This window comes from Oncorhynchus masou, chromosome 29 (assembly GCF_036934945.1).
Source record: "Oncorhynchus masou masou isolate Uvic2021 chromosome 29, UVic_Omas_1.1, whole genome shotgun sequence".
Lineage (NCBI taxonomy): Eukaryota > Metazoa > Chordata > Actinopteri > Salmoniformes > Salmonidae > Oncorhynchus > Oncorhynchus masou.
In genome coordinates, this window is record NC_088240.1 from 19,109,014 (window position 1) to 19,136,947 (window position 27,934).

The following is a 27,934-nucleotide window of genomic DNA, read 5'->3' on the forward strand; positions in this document are numbered from 1 at the left end:
TATGGTGAAAAAACAATTAGAACCATTTCCGGGTTTTATGACTCATACTGTGGCACCCAATTGAGTCTGGGTAATTTAAAATCTGCATTCCAGAATAACATATGACATGCAAGCCATTGTAAGTGTTTGATGTAATGTAATGTAATTTCAGGTAAAAATTAAAGTTTGTTATATTTCCCAACCTTTCAGCAAATATACTTTCGCTTTGAAGCTCGGTGCTTTTCTAATGACACTGAATGAATAATGTTTCAGTTTTGATGCCTTCCCAACCCAGTAAATTATTGCTGATTGTGTATGGAATTGTGAAAGTGACAGAGGACTTTGTTAGTCAGTAAATGTTGTTGGGATTTCAAGGTCTGTTTTTTCATTGCATACTTTTAGAAGCAATGTTGGTAATGTATCTTTTGTAGAGGCTATACATTGAAAAAAAAGTCAACGCATCGTTAGAACAGTGAAAAAAATAAATATATTTTTAAAAGAAATAATACATCCGGGACAGTTGCATTGCTAAAAGGACAACCAAAATTCCCTTGTGTCGAGAAAACAAAGCACATTCCCAATCTCTAATCCCAATTGAGGGATGAATCACAAATCAATAAATTAACCAGTTAACTTTGATAAACATTCCAGATCTAGCTGCTGATTTTCCAGTTAATTAATAAAAAGGTTCAGTTAAATATGGATCATTGAAGATATTGAGTCAGTTGCACGACCTCAATAAGTCAATATTTCTTCATGAACTAGAAAGTTGAGTGGTTTGAGCTGGCTAACAATTTGATCCTGCTTTGAAATACAGTGCTTTCAGAAAGTATTCAGACCACTTGACGTTTTCCACATTTTTCTTTTACATTAAAGCCTTATTCTAAAATGGATTAAATAAATATTTTTCCTCAGCAATCTACACACAATACCCCATATCGACAAAGCAAAAACAGGTTGACATTTTTGCTCATTTATTAAAAATAAAAATACCTTATTTACGTAAGTATTCAGACTCTTTCGCAATGAGACTTGAAATTGAGATCAGGGGCATCCGGTTTCCATTGATCATCCTTGATGTTTCAACAACTTGGGAGTCCACCTGGGGGTAAATTCATTTGATTGGACATGATTTGGAAAGGCACACACATGTCTATAAGGTTCCACAGTTGACAGTGCCTGTCAGAGAAAGAAACCAAGCCTTGAGGTCGAGGGAATTGTCCGTAGAGCTACGAGAATGGATTGTGTCGAGGCACAAACCTGGGGAAGGGTACCAAACATTTCTGCAGCATTGAAGGGCCCCAAGAACACAGTGGCCTCCTCCATTCTTAAATGGAAGAAGTTAGGATCCACCACGACTCTTCCTCAAGCTGGCCGCCCGGCCAAACTGAGCAATTGGGGGAGAAAGGCCTTGGTCAGGGAGGTGACCAAGAACCCGATGGTCACTGACAGAGCTCTGGAGTTACTCTGTTGAGATGGGAGAACCTTCCAGAAAGACAACCATCTCTGCAGCACTTCACCAATCAGGCCTTTATGGTAAAGTTGCCAGATGGAAGCCACTCCTCAGTAAAAGGCACATGACTGCCCGCTTGGAGTTTGCCAAAAGGCACCTAAAGTCCATGAGAAACAAGATGATCTGGTCTGATGAAACCAAGATTGAACTCCTTGGCATGAATGGTAAGCTTCACGTCTGGAGGAAACCTGGCACCATCCCTACGGTGAAGCATGTTGGTGGCAGCATCATGATGTGGGGATGTTTTTCAGCGGTAGAGACTGGGAGACTAGACAGGATCAAGGGAAAGATGAACAGAGCAAAGTACAGATGAAAACCTGCTCCAGAGCACTCAGGACCTCAGACTGGGGCGAAGGTTCACCTTCAAACAGGACAATGATGCTAAGCACACAGCCAAAACAAAATAGGAGTGGCTTTGGGACAAGTCTCTGAATGCCCCTGAGTGGCCCAGCCAGAGCCCAGACTTGAACCCAATCGAACATCTCTGGAGACCTGAAAATAGCTGTGCAACAACGCTGCCCATCCAACCTGACAGAGCTTGAGAGGATCTGCAGAGAAGAATGGGAGAAACTCCCCAAATACAGGTGTGCCAAGCTTGTAACGTAAAAAAAACTAAGACTCGAGGCTGTAATCACTGCCAAAGGTGCTTCAACAAAGTACTGAGCAAAGGGTCTGAATACTTATGTAAATGTCATATCAGGTTTTATTTTTTATAAATTTAGCAAAATTGTGAAATTGTTTTTGTTATTATGGGGTATTGTGTGTAGCTCGATGGGGGGGGATTTAATCCATTTTAGAATAAGGCTGTAACGTAACAAAATGTGGACAAAGTCAAGGGGTCTGAATGCACTGCACCTCTCTGGACTCATCCCCCCCATCTCTTGCATTACAATCTCCCGCATTTGGACCTTAACTTTTAATTAATAATTTACAATTTTGTTAGCGTCCCAGAGGTAGGAATAAGTTTGAAATCCTCTGGAGTGCAAAAACCCTGTTATTTCAAAAGAACAGAGAGGGATTGATAGTACTCTGATAAGACAAACGTGTGACAAGAGTGAGGGGAGAGGTTATGGATATCGTACTCCTAGTTATAAAACATAACACAAAATAAAAATATATGTTAACTCAAGATTTGGGTGAAAAAGTCTTCATTATTTCTTAGCATATAAATGAACATGAGCACATAAAAGTGAATGCAACATTGAATACTGAACTTAATCTGTCTTGATCTAGGAACGATGTAGAACTGATGGCTATGTCTGTTTTGGGAGAGAAGGGAGTCCTTCTACCAAGCCACAGAGCAGATCATGGTGGAGACTATGTCCCTTAACTCATCAAGTGAAAACTCCTCTGTTCCTGACATCATTCCAGGAAAGTTCACTGTGGTCACCTGTAATCGAAGAGAAACACATCTTCCCGGAACACTGACATGATTCTAGAGCCTCCATCCACATTGGAGTAGTAAGTGTTTGTGAGAAGGAGAGGTTGAACTCAGTAACCCCAAAGTTTCAGTGCAAAATAGCTTACTGTTTGTTGCATCATTAAGTACCACCATGGTCATGGAACAATATAAAAGTGTTTGTACAGCAATACAAATAAATACTTTTCAGTTCATTCCCTCTTTCACTTGTAAAAAATCCATAGAAAATACATTTAAAAAGTGTAAAAACGCCGAGGTAACGCCGAGGTAAAAGGAGAGGCAGGAAGTCTCTGTGACCATCTCCAGGTCTGCCTCTCCTCACAGAGTTAGATGGAGGACAACCCCTCCATCCATATCCCGCCCCAGGCCCTTACGCCGGCCCCAACGTCTCCACATCAGTAAGAACCTGATGGAGGATCTCGTCGATGACTGGACAGTCGTAGTTGACTTGTTCAAGGTCCAGCGCTGGGACAAACGTGACAAGGAGACGACCAATGCTCCTCCGAAGCTCCCTCAGCCTGAGAGACAGACAGACAAAGAGAAAAAGGGTGTTCATGTACAGTGCCTTCAGAAACTATTCACACTCCTTGACTTTTTCCACAATTTGTTGTGTTACAGCCTGAATTTAAAATGGATTAAATTGAGACTGTCACTGGCCTAAACACAATACCCCATTATGTCAAAGTGGAATGATGTTTTTACAAATTAATAAAAAATGAAAAGTTGAAATGTCTTGAGTCAATAAGTATTAATCCCCTTTGTTATGGTAGTCCTATATACGTTCTGGAGTAAAAATGTGCTTAACAAGTCAGGTAATATTTTTTTTTAATGACTACCTCATCTCTGTACCCCACAGATAATATGTAAGATCCCTCAGTTGAGCAGTGAATTTCAAACACAGATTCAACCACAAAGACCAGGTTTTCCAATGCCTCGCGAAGAAGGGAACCTATTGGTAGATGGGTATAAACACTTTTTTTAAAGCAGACATTGAATATCCCTTTAAGCATGGTGAAGTTATTACACTTTGGATGGTGTATCAATACACTCAGTTGCCGGAGAGGAAGGAAAATGCTCAGGGATTTCACCATGAGGACAATAGTGACATTAAAACAGAGTTTAATGGCTGTGATAGGAGAAAATTGAGGATGGATCAACAACATTGTTACTCCACAATACTAACCTAAATGACAGAGTGAAGAGATGAAAGCCTGTACAGAACATGAACATGACATGAACAAAACATGAATCCCGTTCGCAAATAAGGCCGTTTCTGTCCTGAAAATAAAATGCTATGACTAGGGCAAATCCAACACAAACATCACTGAGTACCACACTTCATATTTCCAGGCATGGTGGTGGCTGCATCATGTTATGGGTATGCTTGTCCTTGGCAAGAACTAAAGAGTATTTTAGGATAAAATGGAATAGAGCAAAGCACAGGCAAAATCCTAGAGAAAAATCTGGTTCAGTCTGTATTCTAACAGACAATGGGAGACAAATTAACCTTTCAGCAGGACAATAAACTTAAAGTGGCTTGAAAATATATGGCAAGACTTACAAAGGCTGTCCTAGTAATGATCAGCAACCAGCTTGACAGAGTTTGAAGATTTTTTTAAAACAATCATTTGCAAATATTGTACAATCCAGGTGTGTGCAAAGCTCTTAGAAACTCTTAGAAACTTACCCAGAAAGACTCAACTGTAATCACTGCCAAAGATGATTCTAATATGTATTGACTTGGGTGTGAATAATATGTAAATTTCTGTATTTCTCTCTCCCTTGTGGCAAGGATATGTAGTACAAACACTACGGGAGATAATAATTGTGCAAAAATGTCTAAAAACATGTTTTCACTGTCATTATAGGGTATTCTGTGGGTGAGAAAGAAAAGAAAATCATCCATTTTGAATTCAGGCTGTAACACAACACATGGTGGAATAAGTCTAGAGGTATGAATACTTTCTAAACGCACTGGTGATCTGATGACCATACAGGAATACTGAAGGAAACAGAAGTGAAAATCTTATCCTCACGTCTGGGGTGCCTCCGAGGTCGAGCCATTAGCAGCACTAGTGGCCGCTACGTCTCCCCTCTCTGTCTGGGCAGCTGCAGCCTGAGCTGCTTCTCTCTCCTGTTTCTCTCTCTCCTCTTTCTCTCGCTCCCACTCTTGTTTCTCCCTCCTCAGCTCCACCACGTCCAGCTGTAGCGTCTCACACTGGGACAAGAGGTTGCCCTTCTCCTCTTTCATAGCCTCCACCTGGGGGTGGGAGAGTAGACAGGGACACAAAAGGGAATGGACGGCAGATGATTATGCGGAGGAAGATAAGAAATCACATCAGATGGACAAACTGATTCATGTTCACTTACACACAGTATGATGCATTGCCCCATCACCACCTCTTCATCCTCCACACACCTGGTACATCAGGTTTACATCAAACTAGCCTTTTTCACGGTATGGTAAAATATCAACAGCATACTTATAAAGGTAGGGGGGATAAAATGGCCACTCACCTGGGAGCGTAGCATGTCACGTTCACAGTTGGCATTGCTGAGGTCCTGGAGCAGAGTGTCTACCTGTACAGCCAGCTGGTCACTGACCTTACTCCCCTCTGCCTGCTCTCGTTCTCCATCCCCTGCTCCAGTCTGACAGGCCAGGTTGCATTGCTCTCTCTTCACAGCGGCCCGGGAATGCTCCTGCATGCTGCCCTCCAGGTCATGGAGCTGGCAGGTCAGCTTGTGGACCTGTTCCTTGAACTGGTCCCTCTCATGGGCTGCAGCCTGCATGAGCTCCAGCAGCTGATCTTGCTGCTCCTGTGCCTCTGACAGGTTACGGAAGTCAATCCGAGGAAGATCTGATGGGTCTGGGACAGATGGACCAGCAGAGAATGGGCCTGCAGAGGATGGGCCAGCAGAGGATGGGCCTGGTGTGGATGGGCCTGGTGTGGATGGGCCTGGTGTGGATGGGGCTGCAGAGGACGGGCCTGCAGAGGACGGGCCTGGTGTGGAGGGGCCTGGTGTGGAGGGGCCTGGTGTGGAAGGGCCTGGTGTGGAGGGGCCTGGTGTGGAGGGGCCTGGTGTGGAGGGGCCTGCAGAGGATGGGCCTGCAGAGGACGGGCCTGGTTCTGTTCTCTTCCTATCTCTTTCCTCCTTCTTCTTGTTGTCCTCTTCTTTGTTCTTCACTTTTGTCCAGTTCTCTATTCTCTCCTTCTCCTTTTCCACTTCCTCCTTTTTCTTTCGCTCCTCCTCTTCATCCTTCACTTCGCCCCGTATGTCTGTCTGGGTGGTGATGCTCATCTGCTCTGAGGAAGGTGGTAGAGGGGAGAGGTTGGTTGCTACGGTTCCCGTCTCCACGGAGCTTGTTCCTATGCCATTGGTCCTAACGTTGCCAGTGCCAGAAGCTGTTTCCACAGCCCTACTCTCTGACTTTACCTTGGCCATGTCAAAGGTTGCCTTCTTTGGAATAGGGGTGCTGTTGGTCTCCAAGATAACAATGTCATCGTCATCCGTGATCTCATCATCGTCATCGTCAATCGGGATGATGACTGATGGGGATGACACATTCGTCTCTGCTGCCGTTGATGCGGATCCCATAGAGGTGTTTTGGTGGAAACCGTTCACCCTGGGTCTTTTGGTGTCCCTTTCAGAGGTCATGGCCAATGTTCTCTTCATTCTACAGAGGACATGGGGGCTTATTATGCACCATTAAACAAATAACAATGATTATTGACAGAATTTCTCTCTCCCTTGTGGCAAGGATATGTAGTACAAACACTACGGGAGAGACAGAACGAGAGAGAGCATACAAGAGAAGAGAGACCACTCAGACAGTGGCCCTACCTTGAAGGTGTTGAAGGGGCTGGAGGGGTTGAAAGAGAGCACACGCTAGAGATGATGGGCATGTGGTTGGAGGAAGGGCTGGTCCCTATGAAGAGAGAGATACATTTATATCAACATCTACATTATCAAAAACATCCCCATCAACATAACATATGCAGTTCACAGGAGACGTACCTGATTGAGTGAGGGGAGAGATCCTGAGAGGAGATGATCTGGGCCTAGCACTGAGTGGTGATGCTGTGGTAGCCCTAGTGCTCAGTGGTGCCTTCACATTAACTCTGACTGTGGGGGGAGCAGAAGCTGGAGACATCTGTACAGCTGTCCTGAAGCTCTACAAATGACAGAGGAAAGGAAGGACATGAGTAGGAAGACTGTATTGGCTGTTTTTATTCAACTAGCTAGTCCTCCTCGCCTCTGTACTAGGTGCTGCTACATGACATATCTAGACCCACCGATGTCTTTATAAGCTGCAGTTTCAGGTCCTCCTGTTGGCGCCTCAGAGCTTCGTTCTGCCGAGCCAGCGCTGCGATCCGCATCCGCTCTGTCTTCTTCTGCTCATCTTCATACTGACACACACACACCAGAGTCGGGCATTAGGACACACACAACAGGGTAGTTTGGGCAGGGTACACAAAATATAAGGTAGAACAAATCATGTGTAGGCATGAACCAGGGTGTGACACATACATAGACAGGCAGACAGACACACACAGAAAAAGCTAACCTGTTGTCGTTTCCACTCCTGCTGCATTTTGGTGTTCCTTTCACTGTGAAATAGAGCACAGTTTAATTTGATTGAAAATGAAAAGCCATAATTGCATTAATCTCACCTGCTGACATCATACACATTCTATGGAATCGCCTATCAGGTCCGAAATGATTGGCACCCTTGATAAAGATGAGCAAAAGTTTTTCAATGGGGTTCAAGTCAGGAGACTGATTTTGTCTTCAATTAACAATTTCTCGATTTTGATGTGTGCTTGGGGATATTGTCTTGCTGGAAGTTGCACTTGCGACCTCCAAGTTTCAGCCTCCAAGGGGAGGCAACCAGGTTTTTGGCTAAAATGTCCTGGTATTTGGTGAAGTTAATGATGCTGTTGACCTTAACAAGTGCCCCAGGACCAGTGGAAGCAAAATAGCACCATAAGATTGACATTTTAGTCAAGATCCACCACCATATTTTACAGTAAGTATGAGGTTATCTTCTGCACATGCATCCTTATTTTGTCGCCAAACCCACCACTGACTGGTGTGCATGCCCAAAGAGCTCTGTCATCTGACCATAGCACCGGTTCCAATCCAAGTGGCAATGCTGTTTATCAAACTCTAGGCATGTACATTTGTTTGTTGCTCTCAATAAAGGCTTTTTCTTGCAACCATTCCAAAGAGCCTATTGGCATGGAGGTGGCGTCTAATTGTAGATTTGGAGATGTGGCGACCCGGTAATGTGACAAAGTTTTGTAACTCTCCTACTTTGGCCCTTTTATTTGCCTCCTGAACCATCTTCCTCACTGTGCGTGGGGACAAGATACACATGCGTCCAATACTAGGCAAGCTTACCACTCTTCCAACGGTTTTAAACTTCTAAATTGTTGCACTAATAGGTAGTATGCATTTTTTTTTGCCATTGCCAGATTTATGAAGGTCAACAACCATGTCTCTTTTCGTTTGTGAGTTCTTTTCCTTTTCCCATTGTGATGGATGACAGGGAATTTACATGCATGTTACCTAATGTTTATACCCCAGTGAAACAGGAAGCCACGAAAGGCCACAATACAGTTCCTTAAACTGAGATGAATTTACAAATGTAGACTGAATTAAGAATTTTTATGAGTACAAATACACTGCTCAAAAAAATAAAGGGAACACTTAAACAACACATTGTAACTCCAAGTCAATCACACTTCTGTGAAATCAAACTGTCCACGTAGGAAGCAACACTGATTGACAATAAATTTCACATGCTGTTGTGCGAATGGAATAGACAACAGGTGGAAATTATAAGCAATTAGCAAGACACCCCCAATAAAGGAGTGGTTCTGCAGGTGGTGACCACAGACCACTTCTCAGTTCCTATGCTTCCTGGCTGATGTTTTGGTCACTTTTGAATGCTGGCGGTGCTTTCACTCTAGTGGTAGCATGAGACGGAGTCTTCAACCCACACAAGTGGCTCAGGTAGTGCAGCTCATCCAGGATGGCACATCAATGCGAGCTGTGGCCAGAATGTTTGCTGTGTCTGTCAGCGTAGTGTCCAGAGCATGGAGGCGCTACCAGGAGACAGGCCAGTACATCAGGAGACGTGGAGGAGGCCGTAGGAGGGCAACAACCCAGCAGTAGGACCGCTACCTCCGCCTTTGTGCAAGGAGGAGCAAGAGGAGCACTGCCAGAGCCCTGCAAAATGACCTCCAGCAGGCCACAAATGTGCATGTGTCGGCTCAAACAGTCAGAACAAGACTCCATGAGGGTGGTATGAAGGCCCGACGTCCACTGGTGGGGGTTGTGCTTACAGCCCAACACCGTGCAGGACGTTTGGCATTTGCCAGAGAACACCAAGATTGGCAAATTCGCCACTGGCGCCCTGTGCTCTTCACAGATGAAAGCAGGTTCACACTGAGCACATGTGACAGACGTGACAGAGTCTGGAGACGCCGTGGAGAACGTTCTGCTGCCTGCAATCCTCCAGCAATCCTCCAGCATGACCGGTTTGGCGGTGGGTCAGTCATGGTGTGGGGTGGCATTTCTTTGGGGGGCCGCACAGCCCTCCAAGTGCTCGCCAGAGGTAGCCTGACTGCCATTAGGTACCGAGATGAGATTCTCAGACCCCTTGTGAGACCATATGCTGGTGCGGTTGGCCCTGGGTTCCTCCTATTGCAAGACAATGCTAGACCTCATGTGGCTGGAGTGTGTCAGCAGTTCCTGCAAGAGGAAGGCATTGATGCTATGGACTGGCCTGCCCGTTCCCCAGACCTGAATCCAATTAAGCACATCTGGGACATCATGTCTCGCTCCATCCACCAACGCCACGTTGCACCACAGACTGTCCAGGAGTTGGCGGATGCTTTAGCCCAGGTCTGGGAGGAGATCCCTCAGGAGACCATCCTCCACCTCATCAGGAGCATGCTCAGGCGTTGTAGGGAGGTCATACAGGCACGTGGAGGCCACACACACTACTGAGCCTCATTTTGACTTGCTTTAAGGACATTACATCAAAGTTGGATCAGCCTGTAGTGTGGTTTTCCACTTTAATTTTGAGTGTGACTCCAAATCCAGACCTCCATTTTGTCAGCACATTCAACTATGTAAAGAAAAAAGTATTTAATAAGAATATTTCATTCATTCAGATCTAGGATGTGTTATTTTAGTGTTCCTTTTGTTTTTTTGAGCAGTTTTGAGCAAACGGAGCAGTTACTACAGATACTCAGAGTGCATGGGGCAGCGCTGGGAGCTAGGGACAGACAGAGACGATCAGCTATAGATACTAAACGAAGGAAGTTACTGTATTTCTAATTTCGGGTTAGGCAATCAGGCCTGGGTAGGGCTTGCGCTAAAAAGTCATGCCCATGCAGGGCTCTAGATAGAACGTAGCACTGGTTGCATTAGCCCAGGGCTTTGGGATACAGGTGTGAATCACTACATGTATCCACACACACACTTTATTTTTGCTTGATTTAGCTTGCCTGGCTTAATGGACCAATAGAATAGTCCCAAAATTGCAAACCCTGGCCATCTGACACTCCAGGCAGGCTAGAGAAAACTCTCAAAGTAAAGTATTTGAACATACAGTATTTGACACAGACTTTTCTTTACTAACAGGTCTGAAGGAAAAGTCACACAATCTTCTGTGTCCCTGTCCGATTACGTAAATCAGACAAAATCATGTCATGAACATTTCCTGCAAATTCTATCAATTTGCTTTGTTTATAACTCAAAGTAGATTGAAATTGAACTAGTGACTCGACTTGTGTATACCCCTGGGGGTAGAGGAGCTATGAGGGAATGGGTGCCCGTATCCTGTCAGTGGGTCCCTCTTCCCACTGATCCCGATTCAGCCCAGAAAACTTCAAGAAAATCCTGTTGTTATCCAAACCGTTGTGATAAAATTTTAATTTAAAACTTCAATCCCTCCTTGTCTTCTGTACTCTATTATCACATTTTCCATATACTGTGGTATTCTAGGAGAGTGTATTAAAAAGTGTAGTAGTGAGAGTGTAGTTATTTCTGCTAAAATGTATGATCTGATTGCCCCACAATCCAATGTATTAAGGTTGACACACTACATGACCAAAAGTATGTGGACATAGTAATGACGTTGGGGCCGGGCTCCCCTGCCCCAGGCGGATCGCCGGGCTCCCCTGCCCCAGGCGGATCGCCGGGCTCCCCTGCCCCAGGCGGATCGCCGGGCTCCCCTGCCAAAGGCGGATTGCCGGGCTCCCCTGCCTCAAACGATCTGTCAGGTTCCCGCGCCCCAGCTGACTCGACAGGTTCCCGTGCCTCAGCTGGCGTGACAGGTTCTTGCACATCAGCAGGGGTGCCGGTCTGCTCCTGAACCCCGGGTTCGTCCCCTTTGACAGCGTCCTGCAGCTGGAGCCGCGCGCCTGAGGGGGTACTGTCACGTGAACTCCCTCTCTGGCCTCTAGGTCATCAGGCTATTGATTATCCCGCACACCTGTCACAATCGTCTCGCACTCCTGCGGCTCATGACACTCACCTGGATGGACTCCTTCACCTCCTTGATTATCTTCCCTATATCTGTCACTCCCCTTGGTTCTTTCCTCAGGTGTTATTGACTTTGTTTTCATGTCGGTGCGTTGTTAGAATTACGTGTTTGTTTCATTTATTTAAACACCCACTCCCTGAACTTGCTTCCCGCTATCATCCAGAAGGCGAGGTCAGTACAGGTGCATCAAAGCAGGGACCGAGAGACTGAAAAACAGCTTCTATCTCAAGGCCATCAGACTGTTAAACAGCCACCACTCACATTGAGTGGCTGCTACCTAAACACTGACTCAACTCCAGCCACTTTAATAGTGGAAATTGATGGAAAAATATATCACCAGCCACTTTAAACAATGCTACTTAATATAATGTTTACGTACCCTACATTACTCATCTCATATGTATATGTATACTGTACTCTATATCATCTACTGCATCTTTATGTAATACAAGTATCACTAGCCACTTTGTTTACATTCCCTCCATTACTCATCTCATATGTATGTACTGTACTCGATACCATCTACTGCATCTTGCCTATGCCGTTCTGTACCATCACTCATTCATATATCTTTATGTACATATGCACATATCCCTAAACACCTGTGTGTATAAGGTAGTAGTTTTGGAATTGTTATGTTAGATTACTCGTTGGTTATTACTGCATTGTCGGAAGTAGAAGCACAATCATTTCGCTACACTCGCATTAACATCTGCTAACCATGTGTATGTGACAAATAAATTCGATTTGATTTGACTCTCAGCACACTCTTTACAGACAGACATTTTTGTGATCTAACTGCCCCATAATCATAATTAAATCAGGTTGATATAGTAGTCTATCAAAGTAACCAGACCAATTATATTACTAAATGTAACTGACTATATGTAACTGCGTTGCTTCTAATAGTAGATAAATGTTGTTGTTTTTTTACTTCTTCCACTACCACAAAAATACTTTTAAAAGAGAAAGCAAGCCCCACAACTTTACTTAATGTAAAGCTACCATCTAGTTAAAATTATATTTCTTCCATCCACTCTAGAGCTTAATCGATTTAAGTTATGAATATGAAACAAACTTCTAAAACCCACAGGCTGCCCCAACTTATATTGCTTGAGACATTTTTTTGATGGCATTTATACTTTTTGTACTACAACAACATTTAAATGAGCTCTCAATGCTTTTTAATGCCAAAAAGGCACATAGGCTTGAATGCTAAAAAAATCTCCTTTTACCGTTTAAGCTATCAACTCCAAACCAATGTAATAACGTGCAGAATTACCTAACTTAGATTTCTTGCATTCAGAATTTCGATACCATCTATACTTTTTGAACTATAAGCATTTTAATTGTTAATAAAAAAAAGCTCCATAGGCTTGAATGGGAAGTATTTGAATTTGCCACTGCTCATTCACCGTTTAAAGGGTAGGTAGTATAAACATAGCCACATGTAACATATGGATTTGCATTAGTATACACATCAAAAGTCCCAACGCAAAGTTACCTCAACTTGAAAAATGGAAAGTATTACATAAAACCAAATTAGAATTCCTTAGAATGTCAAATTAATGTTGGAAATTAAACCAAATCATATGCACTCATGACTACTGGTTTAAATGTAATTTCTTGTTACAAATCAGCTTGTATGGTTGTTAGCCGTACCAGCCTGCTAACGTTACATTAGCACTGTGTGCTACCACACTCCATCTTGTTGCTCCCCTCCTATAGACAGAAACTAAAACAGGAAGCATCCGTGCTTAGGTCTATCCAATACTGGTCTGACCAATCGGATTCCACGCGTCAAGATTGCTTCTATCTCATGGACTGGGATATGGTCCGGGTAGCCTCAGACAATAACATTGATGTATACGCTGACTCGGTGAGTGAGTTTATAAGGAAGTGTATTGGAGATGTTCTGCCCACTGTGACAATTAAAACCTAAAACCGTGGATTGATGGCGGCATTCGCGCAAAACTGAAAGCACATACCACCGCATTTAATAATGGCAAGTTGACTGGAAACATGGCCGAATACAAATAGTGTAGTTATTCCCTCCGCAAGACAATCAAACAAGCAAAGCGTAAGTATAGAGACAAAGTGGAGTCGCAATTCAACGACTCAAACACGAGACGTATATGGCAGGGTCTACAGACAATCACGGACTACAAAAAGAAAACCAGCCCCGTCCCAGACATTGACGTCTCGCTTCCAGACAAATTAAACAACTTACTTAGTGCGCTTTGAGAACAACACAGTGCCACCGACGCAGCCCGCTACCAAAGACTGGGGGCTCTCCGTGGTCGACGTGAGTAAAACATTTAAAAGTGTCAGCTCCCACCTGTACTCCCTGTTCACCCATGACTACGTGGCCAGGCACGGGTCCAACTCAATCATCAAGTTTGTAGACGACACTACAGTGGTAGGCTTGATTACCAATAACGACGAGACAGCCTACAGGGAGGGAAGGGCGGTCGGAGTATGGTGCCAGGAAAATAACTTGTCACTCAATGTCAGCAAAACAAGAGATTATCGTGGACTTCAGTAAACAGCAGAGGGAGCACCCCGTATCCACAGACGGTTAGTCGTGGAGAAGGTGGAAACTTTTAAGTTCCTCTGTGCACAGTTCACAGACAAACTGAAATGGTCCACCCACACAAACACTGTGGTGAAGAAGGCACAGCAGCGCCTCTTCAACCTCAGGAGGCTGAAAAAATGTGGCTTGTCACCAAAAAAAAACCGCACTAACTTTTACAGGTGCACAATTGAGAGCATCCTGTCGGGCTGTATCACCGCCTGGTACAGCAACTGCACCATCCACAACCGCAGGGCTCTCCAGAGGGTGGTGCGGTCTGCACAACGCATAACCGGGGGCAAACTTCCTGCCCTCCAAGACACATACAACACCCGATGTAACAGAAAGGCCAAAAAGATCATTGAGAACAATAACCACCGGAGCCACTGCCTGTTCACCCCACTACCATCCTGAAGGTGAGGTCAGTACAGATGCATCAAAGCTGGGACAGAGAATGAAAAACAGCTTTTATCTCAAGGACATCAGATTGTTAAACAGCCACCACTAGCACAGAGAGGCGGCTGCCTACCTACAGACTTGATATCACCTGCGTCCAGCAAAACATTTGGTAGAATTAAATGTTTTGAACTAGAATAAATGGCCTGGCAACTACCAAATGTTACTGTGGTGGGAAAACTCGCAGCATATTGAAAACACAAGCAACTTGTGCCACGAACCAGCATGGGAAATATGTTGCCATTATTTTGCTTCCACCAACAACTCACACAAAGCACTGTTTTGCGGAAGGCCTAATGTTGGTTTTTCACTCCATGCATAGACAAAATAGTGATGCATGTTTCAGGCTTAAGGTCAATTATCTGCAAATAGCCTAAATATACAGTTATGCATTGAAAATATCTGTAGATGCAGCATTAATTATTCATTATAAACTGGTTGGTTCGAGCCCTGAATGCTGATTGGCTGACAGCCGTGGTATATCAGAACGTATACCACGGGTAAGACAAAACATTTTATTTATTTTTAAACTGCTCGAATTACCATGGTAACCAGTTTATAATAGCAATAAGGCACCCTTAGCAGCTAAGGGCTACATCCAAGCACGCCGCATTGCATCATACATAAGAACAGCCCTTAGCCGTGGTATATTGGCCATATACCACTCCCCCTCGTGCCTTATTGCTTAAGTATATGGTAGATGGTTGGGTTCTCACTGTTGCTTGTAGGTTTTCTGGTATGAAGGTTGGTCATCATCGGAGTCTTCAGGCTCTTCCTCTACCATGCAGCTCCTGGAAAGGCAGGCGATAATGAATGCCTATATACTGTCGCGGCAACGTCAACACACACAGGTACACACACAAATATATACACTCCGGTAGGCAAGTAGACATGCGCACAAACAAAGACAGAGGGGGCCCAAAGGCAGGGGGAGTGGGGGGTCACACAACTTGTTACAACACTTAATAAGCATGTTCATTTAATCTAGGTGGGTTCGGGACACACCTGAATTGGGGGTCGGGATTCATGTGGCAGAACCACTTCTCTGGGAGCAGTCTGCAATCAATCCCATCTGGCAGCTTCCTCCAGCGCAGGCAGGTGTCACATTGCACCCAGTTCTGGTCCGGGCGCTTCCTTTGGGGGTAGAGGTACGCAGAGGAACAAGTTAGAGGAGGGATGGAGACACAGAGGAAAGGAGAAAGGAAGATGGAGGAGTGTTTTACTTACATGGTGTCTTCCACTGGTACGGTGCTGTTAGGATCTTCTTTGTCTCTTTTAAAGCGGATCTCTTTCCAGTAGTCCTCCAGCTTAACCCCTAAGTTGTTGATGGTTTTCCTGCAGAAAGAAAATAAGAAATAAACTATGACAGTTCACGTAGTGCCACTTTATCCAGCTAAATTATTAAAAGTACACCATCTTTAAAGTATGTGGGCAGATGGCCACAAAACAGTCCGATTGTTTTGTTTCATTGAATGGAAGACGGTTCTTCGGGAAGTGTTCTTGAAGGGAGCACTCTCTTCTTCACCTATACAGGTAAGAGTCCTTACCTGTATTTGTCGGTATTGTCAAAATCTTGCTTGTTGTGGGTGGGCTCCAGAAAGTTACACTCGATAACCCCAATGACCCCGAGACCTTGGATGTTGGCCTGAAGGGGGTAGAGGTGGTTATGAGTCAGTGATGGAGGACATGAGGCATCCGATTACCACAATGGATGGCAATAATTTTTCTTATGCACAATCCATACGCCCAAACATACAAAAACACTATTTTACCTTGAGTTGAACGCCCACTCGCTCATAAGGTTTTATAAGGCGGTTCTTGTGGTACATCATGATGCCGTATTGGTCTTTGCTCTTGGTGTTGTACCCAAACGTGATGGGAATACGTCTGTTCTGGTACAGGACTTAAGGCCTCAAACAGGAAGGAGAGAAGATGACATATCCTCTTCCCTTTGTGAAAAAGACCATATTGTATCACTGTGTTGAACATGAAAATCTAGCTATGGAATGTATTGAACTAATATTAGTTAAACATAGGTAAGTGATTATTATTGCAAGCTTATAAAAGTATTGTGTCTGTGGCAGTAGCTGATGGTATCTCTTGTATGTAGAGTACCCATATTTTCCTATTTCTATTTTCCCTCCAAAAGAAAACAAAATGAGTGTCTTGAGGATGTGACAACAGGAACGCACAGGAAAACACGGACATGGACACACACAGTAAAGCCATCCACAGAGGCTCCTGCGTGGGGTAGGATACCACAAAGTTGGGCTTGTAATAGTCCTTAGCGATGTATGCCAGGCTCTTGGAGATGAGCTCAGTCTTCACTTTCTGCCCTCGAATGACGATCTGCATACGCGGCTTCAGGTACAGAATACTGCAGTATGCCTGAGCACACAAACAGCACATTGAGAGAATACAATAAACAATCAAAATACAACACTAGAAAAATGGGAAATAAAATTTCACACATACAAATGATAATGCACATGTCCAGTGTTTACAAACTCTGTCCTGGGGACCCCAAGGGTTGCAAATATTGGTTTTTGCCCAAGCTTTACACAGCTGATTCAAATAATCAACTGATCATCAAGCTTAGAATATTTTAAAATCAGCTGTGTAGTGCTAGGCAAAACCGAGTTTGGAAAACACTGCACTAGTCAAAGGATAAAGTATTTGAATCTAGCTAAAGCTACGCTCTGTGCCGTGAGAAATGCTGTATGGAACGTCAATATACTAATACTCACACGTAGCGAGTAGTAACTCTCTGGTTTTGTGAGCAGCTCCGACCGCCTGTATTGCTCACTGGTGCTCTCCAACACATCCAACGGGATTCTGATGTCGTAACTGGACGTTGTGAAATCAAATTCTGTCTGTCCTGTTAATGTCCTGTGGACAAGAATAAACACTTACTGTATAGACTCCTACTCAACCGTTTTACATGCTCCATACTTCAAAACGGGCCTCTGTGCCGACCCCTAATGGTGGAATCTTAGGTTTTGATTATGTTCAAGGAGAAAACTAAAGTGACACCTACAATTCCACCAAGGGAGAAATCTGATGACCGAGAGAGTGGCAATTCCAAAGGAGAAGTAACATTTGAAAGTAAATTCCACGTAGTGAAATTCAATAGTTGAGGGAGAAAGAAAGAGGGGAAAATGTCCTTATACGGACTGTGTAAGAGAGGAATACCCAGGTGTGTGTGTGTGTCTGACCTGCGCAGGCTCCAGATGATGATGCGTGTTCCTGAAGAGCCCATGGAGCAGGTGGAGTTGATGGCTTTGAGCTCTGTGAGCAGCTCGTTCTCCGTCTTAAAGAGAGAGTAATACAGGATGTCCTGCAGACTGGCCTTGTGCTTCTCATTCACACGGAGTGCAGAAGTCAAGGACAACACACACAGGGACAATACAACCAACAGACTATAAAATGACACCGTGTACAAGTACATCTATAGATCACCGTCCCACCTGTCCAAACTGTTTGAAGGTGATGACAGTTTAAGCACTATGACGTGTGTGTGTGTGTATGTGCAGTGCGTATGTGTAGTCTCTCTATAGAAGGATATACTGGTTGTGTGCAACGCGTTGGAAGGAGACAATGGGTACGATGATCTGCTCTGCTTTAATCTGTGCCAGGTAGCTCTGTGAGAGCATGCCTACATGCATGGTGTCTCCATCTAGAGACTTGGAGAACACGATGGCGTCTCGTCCCAGACGCATGGACCCCGACTTGAAACCGTTACCGTAGAGACCAATCGGGTGCTGGCCGTTTATGACTGTCTTGTCACTGTAACCAAAGCTGAGGAGGGCAAAAGATAGAGAAACATGGTGGTTTTCTATGTACATCAATCAGAAACTTGCATTCTTATAGCACAGCAGACATTCATTTGTTTTTTACTTGTCCCTGGTTTGTTCCGGGGACGTCCCTTAGGACGTTTTCTGAACATTTGTTTTTCCAGTTGTCAAGACATTACATGATGGTCCCATGGGAATGTTCTCTGGGAGGACTTGTGTAAATTCCCTGGATGTCACGGAGGACCGAGTCAGGACGTTTTCAGGACATTCACCAGTGTCATCAGGATGTCACGTGATGGTCCCGAAGGGGGTGTTCTCTGCAGGACTTTTGTCCCGGCTTTTATCGAACCCGATTCACCCTGCTAAAGTAGTGGTAATGGTTCAGAGAACTGTCCATACCTGAGCATCTTGTGCATCTTTTCATAGTCCAGCCCATTTCCATTGTCCATGAAGATGAGGCAGTCTTGGCCTTTGAACTGGGTCTTATCAATCCAGAACTGCTTGGCATTGACATCTGGATCATAGGCATTATCTGTGGAAAAGACATGGAAATAAAGGATTTGTAAGCATAGAGGAATATGAACAGAATAAATCAGAAATGACATTTTTCCACAAATATTGATTTTTCCACTGTTACTTCACAAATAATGAATCTCTTGCATAGTGCTTGCCACTATAGTAGACCACCCAAGCCATTTGTCCAATGCCAACACATCCACGCCAAACCAGCATAGGAGTACAAGCCAAATCACATTGCCATCTGTGTTGCTAATGCTGTGGAAAACTACCACACATCATCAGGGTTTTAGACACCCAATATAACATTAAAGCTGTGTAATGTAAAGTGTGATAGATATAATATGTCCTCCTTTGTTGCTTGTGCAACGCGGACCATTAGAACAGGCTGGCTTTGACAGCTGTCACAGAGGATGCAACCCCAGCCTCTGCTGTAGATGCAACATCCTCAAAACACTACTGGAACATTAGACTAACACAAACATGTGGTCTGGTCTCCCATCAACTACCTTCAAAATCACCCCCTCCCTCTATCCATCTCCTTTTCAAAATGTTCATCCCTACCGCCATCTTTGTACTACTATCTTCTATTGTCTAGCTCCTCCACTCTCCAGTATTGTCTGGAGTAAGCTTGAATCCAAAGGCCTTTCCAAAGCCATACTGGCGGGGTGGGGTTGGCAGTGTGTGCAGATGGGAAACACAAGGCTGATGAAAGATATTGCGATATTATATGCCTTTGTTGCTCCAGGTACAAAGAGAAAGAAAGAGTGGGATTGGTAAGCAAAAGTGAGGGGTATTGAAGGAAATCAAGAATGTGAGATACTGCAACAGAGAAAGATGGAGATAAGAGAAGGAGAGATTGATGGTGATAGGAGGAAACTGTATCAGAGACATGCACAGAACTGTGATGGACATCTGAGACGGTATCTGGTGACAGGCTGAATACTAAACTGGGTTGGCAGACAAACTGCAGGCTGGCAGACTGCACTGCAGCAACAGAGACCTGCCTGAGAAACGGCTCACTGCCTGATAAGCAGGGCTCCAGAAGGCAACCATTTAGTTGACCCTATAACTATCTGTGCGAGTTACATTTTTAATTGGTTACACATTCTACCTGGTCACCTCAATCAACATGTCCTATTTTTTGGGCCAGATAAAACATTGACTTGGTTAAACAGTAAACTGCATTATACTCATGACTCCTTTAATGAAATGGTCTGCCCTCCTGCTGTGCCTGTTTCGCTGGGGCCACCTGCTGTAATGAGCAAGCCTCGCCCCGTGTGCCCTGAGAAATGCATTCTGATTGTATAACATTTCAAAATGTAACTGCAGAGAAAAAACAACCTTGGAAGCAACTACTGTTGTCCATGTTAAAGAGAGGGACACAGGTATAGGTACAATTTGTTTTCTCATCTTTCTGTAGGTGTTATTTTTTTTAATTTTTTTTATTTTACCTTTATTTTACTAGGCAAGTCAGTTAAGAACAAATTCTTATTTTCAATGACGGCCTAGGAACAGTGGGTTAACTGCCTGTTCAGGGGCAGAACGACAGATTTGTACCTTTTCAGCTCGGGGATTCGAACTTGCAACCTTTCGGTTACTAGTCCAACGCTCTAACCGCTAGGCTACCCTGCCTCTGATTATTTGTACTTCTGAACTCTCAATGTTGAGCTCAAAGCACACAGTTATACAATCAAGATATTCTGAATGTGGAGCATGTGAAATGTGCATATGCCATGGCGAGTGCACTAGGCCTCATTGGAGATGAGTAGGTAGTAGACCTATTACAAAAGAGTTTTTCGCACATTAAAATGTACTGTTTGATTAACATGGCTACTGGCAGTAGGTGTTATATTTCCACTTCCTCGGGTGGTGAATGAGCACCTATTGAATTACGCCCATATCTATATGTAATATTAGTGCATAAAGATAACGGAAAATCTCTATTGAACCCAAAAAAACTGAAAATTCTGTAGCCCCATTTTGACAGTAAAAAAAAATGCATGATAATCACTGGATTAGATTGCATGTCAAAATATCTTGTATCATGCATTCCTGCTTAGACATGTTAGATGTAACGTGTTTATTGAAAACGATCCCAGTAGTCTACTACACACTACTAAATAAAGCAATGTGATTGACCTTACAATCCCTTCACAAGATGATTACTCCTATTATTTTTTATTGCGTGATGAATTTCTTTGGATGGTGCGACCAAATCATGGGCTGGTACTATCAAGTGTAAAAGTTTGTGGCACCAGTACCACCAGGTTAAAACGTTACCCTGGAGCCCAGTGATAAGGCAAAGGGATTAATCATCATGGAGGCTGAAAGTGTGTGTGGAAAAAGACCACCCCAGGGACAGGACTGCTGTGGGATAGGCTACAGGCCTAGCCCGAAGGATAAAGAGCCTTATCCAGACACACTACTGTAGGCTAATTGTCAGAAACTATGGTAATATGGTTCAGAAAATATAAAAGGTCTAATCACAATGACGTCATTCGAAAGCAAATCAATGAGATGCAAAGAGAAGTGAGGAAGGCGAGCCGAGGAGGGAAGGGGACCTTGAACACACATTAAGTTATATTCCCAAACAGTCTAGGGTATCAGAGGCATTACAGAGTGTTGGCATTCCCTCTTTTTCTGACGCTCTCGGGTAGTTTGTGTGACAGAGCAGCCTAGCAGGGGGATTATTTCTCAGCATGGGTAAAATGTTCTTATATGCAACATCTATGGTTGCCAACTTGAAGAGTGGAGAAAGGTAGAGGAGGGGCGAGACAGGGGATTACACGGATTTAGAATGATAGTCTGAGCTTCCATTAGGTTATATTCCCACTCATTGTAGGGTTCAGAGAGCTTTAGCATTCTCTGTCCATCTTGAGTGGTTTTTGTGCCATAGCAGCCAAGAGCAATAACTTTTTATAGTAGTCTGGAGAACGGTAGAGGCAGAGTGAGTATAGGAGAGGAGGACATGGCAGGGGAAAGAAAACGGCATATTCCGTAGTGTGATTTGAATTGAGAGTGATACTCACTGAACATCAATTATGTTATATTCCCACTCACTGTAGGTTCAGAGATCTTTAGCTCTTCAGTGTGTAGTCATACAGCATAGGTTTCATGTAGCATACATCAAAAAGCTACATTCCATGTTATGAAAATTCCATAATGTTTCCAAAGTCACGGGTAATTACTGGTACATTTTAAAAGTTACTGAGAATATTCCCTCCCGTTGCAACCCTACTCTGGAAAACAGACATTGCCAGGGACAGGACAGGACCGCTGTGGGTCCGTCTATAGGACTATCACTTTAAATCGGTTTCTGGGTAACCTGTGAGAATAATATTGACAAATACATGGATACGGTGACTGAGTTTAACAGGAAATTAATAGGAAATGTTGTGTCCACAGTAACTATTAAAACCTACCCAAACCCAAAACCGTGGATAGATGGCAGCATTTGCGCAAAAATGAAAGAGCAAACCACCGCATTTAAAAATGGCAAGGCGACTGGGAATATGGCCGAATACAAACAGTGTCGTTATTCCCTCTGTAAGGCAATCGAACAGGTAAAATGTCAGTACAGAGACAAAGTGGAGTCGCAATTCAACGGCTCAGACACGAGACGTATGTGGCAGGGTCGACAGACAATCATCGGACTACAAAGGGAAAACTAGCCATGTCGTGGACACCGACGTCTTGCACCCAGCCGGCACCAGACAGCATCTCTAGCCGCGTCCTCAGTGCATGCGCAGACAAGCTGGCCAGAGTGTTATCAGACATATTCAATCTCTCCCTATCCCAATCTGCTGTCCCCACTTGCTTTAAGATATCCACCATTGCTTTTTTTGGGTACAGGAACAATAGTAACTGAACCATACACGTTAACCTTACACCCTAGACTAGAGGTCGAACGATTAATTGGAATTACAGATTAATTAGGGCAGATTTCAAGTTTTCATAACAATCGGAAGTCTGTATATTTAACTAGGCAAGTCAGTTAAGAACAGATTCTTATTTTCAATGACAGCCTAGGAACGGTGGGTTACCTGCCTCGTTCAGGGGCAGAACGACCGATTTTCACCATGTCAGCTCGGGGGATCCAATCTTGCAACCTTACAGTTAACTAGTCCAACGCTATAACCACCTGCCTCTCGTTGCACTCCACAGGGAGACTGCCTGTTACGCAAATGCAGTAAGTCAGGGTAAGTTGCTAGCTAGCATTAAACTTATCTTGTAAAAAAACAATCAATCAATCATAAACACTAGTTAACTACACATGGTTGATGATATTACTAGTTTATCTAGCGTGTCCTGCATTGCATATAATCTGACTGAGCATACAAGTATCTGACTGAGCGGTGGTAGGCAGCAGCAGGCTCATAAGCATTCATTCAAACAGCACTTTTGTGCGTTTTGCCAGCAGCTCTTCGTTGTGCGTCAAGCATTGCGCTGTTTATGACTTCAAGCCTATCAACTCCCGAGATGAGGCTGGTGTAACCGAAGAGAAATGACTAGCGGGGTGCACCCTAATAGTGTTTCAAACGTTCACTCGCTCTGAGACTTGGAGTGGTTGTTCCCCTTGCTCTGCATGGGTAATGCTGCTTTGATTGTGGCTGTTATCGTTGTGTTCCTGGTTCGAGCCCAGGGAGGAGCGAGGAGAGGGACGGAAGCTATACTGTTACACTGGCAATACTAAAGTGCCTATAAGAACATCCAATAGTCAAAGGTTATTGAATTACAAATGGTAGAGAGATAAATAGTCCTATAATTCCTATAATAACTACAACCTAAAACTTCTTACCTGGGAATATTGAAGACATGTTAACTTCTTCGATATAGGGGGCGCTCTTTTAATTTTTGGGAAAAAAACGTTCCCGTTTTAAACAAGATATTTTGTCACGTAAAGATGCTCGACTATGCATATAATTGACAGCTTTGGAAAGAAAACACTCTGACGTTTCCAAAGCTGCCAAGATATTGTCTGTGAGTGCCACAGAACTAATGCTACAGGCGAAACCAAGATGAAATTTCATACAGGAAATACCCCAGATTTTGAATGCGCTGTGTTCCAATGTCTCCTTATATGGCTGTGAATGCGCCAGGAATGAGCCTACACTTTCTGTCATTTCCCCAAGGTGTCTGCAGCATTGTGACGTATTTGTAGGCATATCATTGGAAGATTGACCATAAGAGACTACATTTACCAGATGTCCGCTTGGTGTCCTCCGTCTAAATTATTGCCCTTCTCCAGTTGCGTCCACTTTTCCATTTGGTTCAGAGGAGAAAGGCAACTGCCACAAATGATTCATCATCGAATAGATATGTGAAAAACACTGAGGATTGATTCTAAACAACGTTTGCCATGTTTCTGTAGATATTATGGAGTTAATTTGGAAAAAGGTTTGGCGTTGTAATGACGGAATTTTTCTTTTTTTTCCTTAGCCAAACGTGATGAACAAAACGGAGCAATTTCTCCTACACAAATAATCTTTTTGGAAAAACTGAACATTTGCTATCTAACTGTGAGTCTCCTAATTGAAAACATCCGAAGTTCTTCAAAGGTAAATTATTTTATTTGAATGCTTTTCTTGTTTTTGTGAAAATGTTGCCTGCTGAATGCTATGGTTAATGCTATGCTAGCCATCAATACACTTACACAAATGCTTGTGTAGCTATGCTTGAAAAGCATATTTTGAAAATCTGAGATGACAGTGTTGTTAACAAAAGGCTAAGCTTGTGATCCAAAATATTTATTTCATTTCATTTGCAATTTTCATGAATAGTTAACGTTGCGTTATGCTAATGAGCTTGAGGCTATGATTACGCTCCCGGATACGGGATTGCTCGACGCTAGAGGTTAAAAGGAACCACCAGCTTTCATATGTTCTCATGTTCTGAGCAAGGAACTTAAACGTTAGCTTTCTTACATGGCACATATTGCACTTTTACTTTCTTCTCCAACACTTTGTTTTTGCATTATTTAAACCAAATTGAACATGTTTCATTATTTATTTAAGGCTAAATTTATTTTTATTGATGTATTAAGTTAAAATTCATTCAGTTTTGTTGTAATTGTCATTATTACAAATACATTTGTAATTAATCGGTATCGGCTTTTTTGGTCCTCCAATAATCGGTATCGGTGTTGAAAAATCATAATCTGTCGACCTCCACCCTAGACCCACTTCAATATGCTTACCGCCCCAATAGATCCACAGATAATGTAATCGGCATCGCACTGCACACTGCCCTATCCCATCTGGACAAGAGGATGTAAGAATTCTATAGCTCAGCATTCAACACCATAGTACCCGCCAAGTTCATCATTAAGCTTGTGGCCCTGGGTCTGAATCCTGCCCTGTGCAACTGGGTCCCCACAAGGGTGTGTGCTCAGCCCCCTCATGTACTCCCTGTTCACTCATGACTGCGTGGCCACGTACACCAACTCAATCATCAAGTTTGCAGTTGACAACAGTAGTAGGCCTTAATTACCAACAATGATACAGCCTACAGGGAGGAGGGTGAGGGCCCTGGGAGTGTGGTGCCAGGAAAATACCCTCTCACTCAACGTCAACAAAATAAGCTGATCGTGGACTTCAGGAAACAGCAGGAGGGAGCACCACCCTATCCACATCAACAGGACCGCAATGGAGAAGTTGGAAAGCTTCAAGTTCTTCGGTGTACACATCACAGACAAACTGAAATGATCCACCCACACAAACAGTGTGGTAAAAAAAGGTGCAACAGCGCCTCTTCAAGCTCAGGAGGCTGAAGAAATGTGGCATGGCACCAACTTCTACAGATGCACAATTGAGAGCATCCTAGCCTGTTCACCCCACTATTATCCAGAAGGAGAGGTCAGTACAAGGTGCATCAAAGCTGGGACAGAGACTGAAAAACAGTCTCTATCTCATGGTCATGGGACTGTTAAATAGCCACCACAAGCACCTTAGAGGCTGCTGCCCTATATACGTAGACTTGGATTCACTGGCCACTTTAATAATGTTTACATATTTTGCATTTCTCGTCTCATGTGTATATACTGTATTCTATTGAATTCTATTCAACTGTCTCTTAGTCTATGCTGCTCCGACAATGCTCGTCCAAATATTTGTATATTTTCTTCATTCCTTTACTTTAGATTTGTGTATATTGTTGTGAAATTGTTAGATATTACTTGTTAGTTACTGAACTGTTAGAGCTAGAAACACAAGCAATTCACTACACCCGCAATAACATCTGCTAAATGTGTATGTGACCAATACAATTTGATTTATAGGTCTACCCCAAGGGGAAAAAGAAGACTCATCCATTAACACTGTGGTTATGGGAAAAGAATCCCATCCAAAAATGAGACACTCAGCAGGATAAAATAGGTCACAAAATGAGAGCAGAACATTGCCACAGAGTAGCCATTTTAACACCATGATGCTCAGTGATTGGATAGTAATGATTTAATGACTCACAGTTGGACACAACGATTGGACAAATATGACAGGTGACACAGGTAACTTGGCGACTGGACAGTAGGACTGATGATGACTCACCTATTAATTCAGCGATCGCGCTGAAGGGCCAGGTGTGGCTGGTGGAGTTTGTGTGGAGGAACTTGGGACAGAGCTGTTAAGGGAGGAGTAGAGTTAGCCTATGTTGATGACATTAAATGGATAAAATGTTGTATATTACCACCTCCTTCAGGAAGCATTATGTTAGGGCTACTCCATTCTCAAATGACTGACAACCGGCAACTGGCATGTCCTGACTGACTAACCTACATGTGTCAATCCCCACATCATGTGAGTTTAAAGTGTGAAAAGCACACCCAATACTCACTGCCTTTACTCATCTCACACAAACCTCTCTCCATCTTAATACACCCCCTGCCCCCCTCCTCCTGTCAAACACACACGCCTGTAGATTCAGAAGCTTCCCCAAGCACAGCCCAGGGCACATGGAGAGGATAGTCTTAAAGGATCGTCTTAAATTAGATAAGATGCATGTCCGGGTCAATATGGTCATTCTTGGCTATATGGTGGTGAAGTTAAGCTATACATCTCGCACTTCTGACCTGTGCAAGGATGAAAATAGACACTATTTCCCCATTTGAATGGCATAGGATAATTGGATGCATCAACAGCAACCATACTGTGACGGAGGAGTGGAATCACTGGGGTATATATTATAGCTATGAACTGGAGACAGCGTCCAAGATGGCCGACCGTTGTTTTCAACGTAATCTACTCACGTTCGCATACGCTGTTTCGTGGTGGTTGCCATCTGCTTTACAACGCCGTGAAAACACGCCCGTTAGGCAATCTGGCGCTTTGATTTGAACACAATTCAATCTCCCGGATTTCCGAATCTCTCGACGCAACTCGTTTTTGACAATAGTGGATGAGCGCCATTGGGCTACTCCGTGTGTGACACTGAAAAATATTGCACGTCACCACAACAACACCGCATGACATTAGATGAGGAGAAACGCCTCTACAAAGTATCTATTTTGCCCAAGTTCAGAAATAGTTCTGTATTTATCTAGCAAACGACAAGATAGAAATCTCCAGCTCCGCTGGTCAAAAGATGTTCCATTTTGCATGGGGACTGGGGGTTATCAATATCGCACGCGCTAACGGCAATCAACATTCCCAAAGGATATTGGCTAGCTAGCTAACGTTAGCTAGCTCCAAAACACACATTACATTATGCGATCGAACCAACAAGACTATCACCATACTTCTAAGTTTACTGCACAGCAATTTCCGTCTATATACAAATTCCAACAGATTACAGATACTGTAAAATATCATAATATGCTTACCGCACTTAGAGGCACTCCTCTCTGTACTTGCGACGCCATCTTCTCCGAAATGCAGAAGGGGCGTGGTCAACATGCACAAGTCCAGCGCGAGGGCACCGCCCAGTGGGACATGACCCCGCCCATAACATGCTGTTGGTGTGATAAGAATAACTTAATGTATCTGTTTAATCACGAACCAATTTATATACATTTTAAAGAAAGACACTGGCATCTTAGTACGGTTAACACCTAACTCTCGAAGTCCTCCTGACTTCAGAGTCTGGAATTGTTCTTTGATGTTGTCGGCACAATGCGTCGCTAATGAAG

General features: G+C 43.6%; 1 protein-coding gene across 3 annotated transcripts; it reads right to left on the reverse strand.

Annotated features, from left to right (window-relative positions):
* Positions 1-447: 447 nt before the first annotated feature.
* LOC135519128 (MORC family CW-type zinc finger protein 3-like) lies at positions 448-27,711 on the reverse strand. 3 transcript variants are annotated; one of them, XR_010452277.1, is made up of 20 exons: positions 27,629-27,711; positions 26,358-26,430; positions 18,694-18,826; positions 18,066-18,298; positions 17,716-17,872; positions 17,248-17,389; positions 16,760-16,888; positions 16,273-16,392; positions 16,048-16,145; positions 15,728-15,835; positions 15,506-15,634; positions 15,217-15,291; positions 7,480-7,522; positions 7,208-7,321; positions 6,930-7,086; positions 6,756-6,840; positions 5,430-6,588; positions 4,949-5,172; positions 3,749-3,861; positions 3,350-3,430 (listed from the first exon to the last, which is right to left on the reverse strand). XR_010452277.1 is itself a non-coding variant. In XM_064944194.1 (19 exons), the coding sequence occupies exons 1-19, from the start codon at positions 27,665-27,667 to the stop codon at positions 3,283-3,285; spliced, it is 3,366 nt and encodes a 1,121-aa protein (XP_064800266.1). In that variant the 5' UTR covers positions 27,668-27,711; the 3' UTR covers positions 448-3,282. The 3 variants fall into 3 exon arrangements, 2 of the variants coding, with proteins under 2 accessions (XP_064800266.1, XP_064800265.1); XM_064944194.1 differs by lacking the exon at positions 3,749-3,861 and having other exon boundaries at positions 448-3,430; XM_064944193.1 differs by lacking the exons at positions 3,350-3,430; positions 3,749-3,861 and adding an exon at positions 3,869-4,786.
* Between the last annotated feature and the right edge of the window lie 223 nt (positions 27,712-27,934).

Bases quoted from the DNA above. Each gene is read 5' to 3' on its own strand.
- LOC135519128 (XM_064944193.1), bottom strand. From the start codon at position 27,667: ATGGCGTCGCAAGTACAGAGAGGAGTGCCTCTAAGTGCG. The intron at 18,827-26,357 runs GTGAGTCATCAT...TCTTTTCCACAG, and splicing joins CGCGATCGCTGAATTAATAG to ATAATGCCTATGATCCAGAT. The intron at 7,087-7,207 runs GTGGGTCTAGAT...TGTCATTTGTAG, and splicing joins TGCAGCTTATAAAGACATCG to AGCTTCAGGACAGCTGTACA.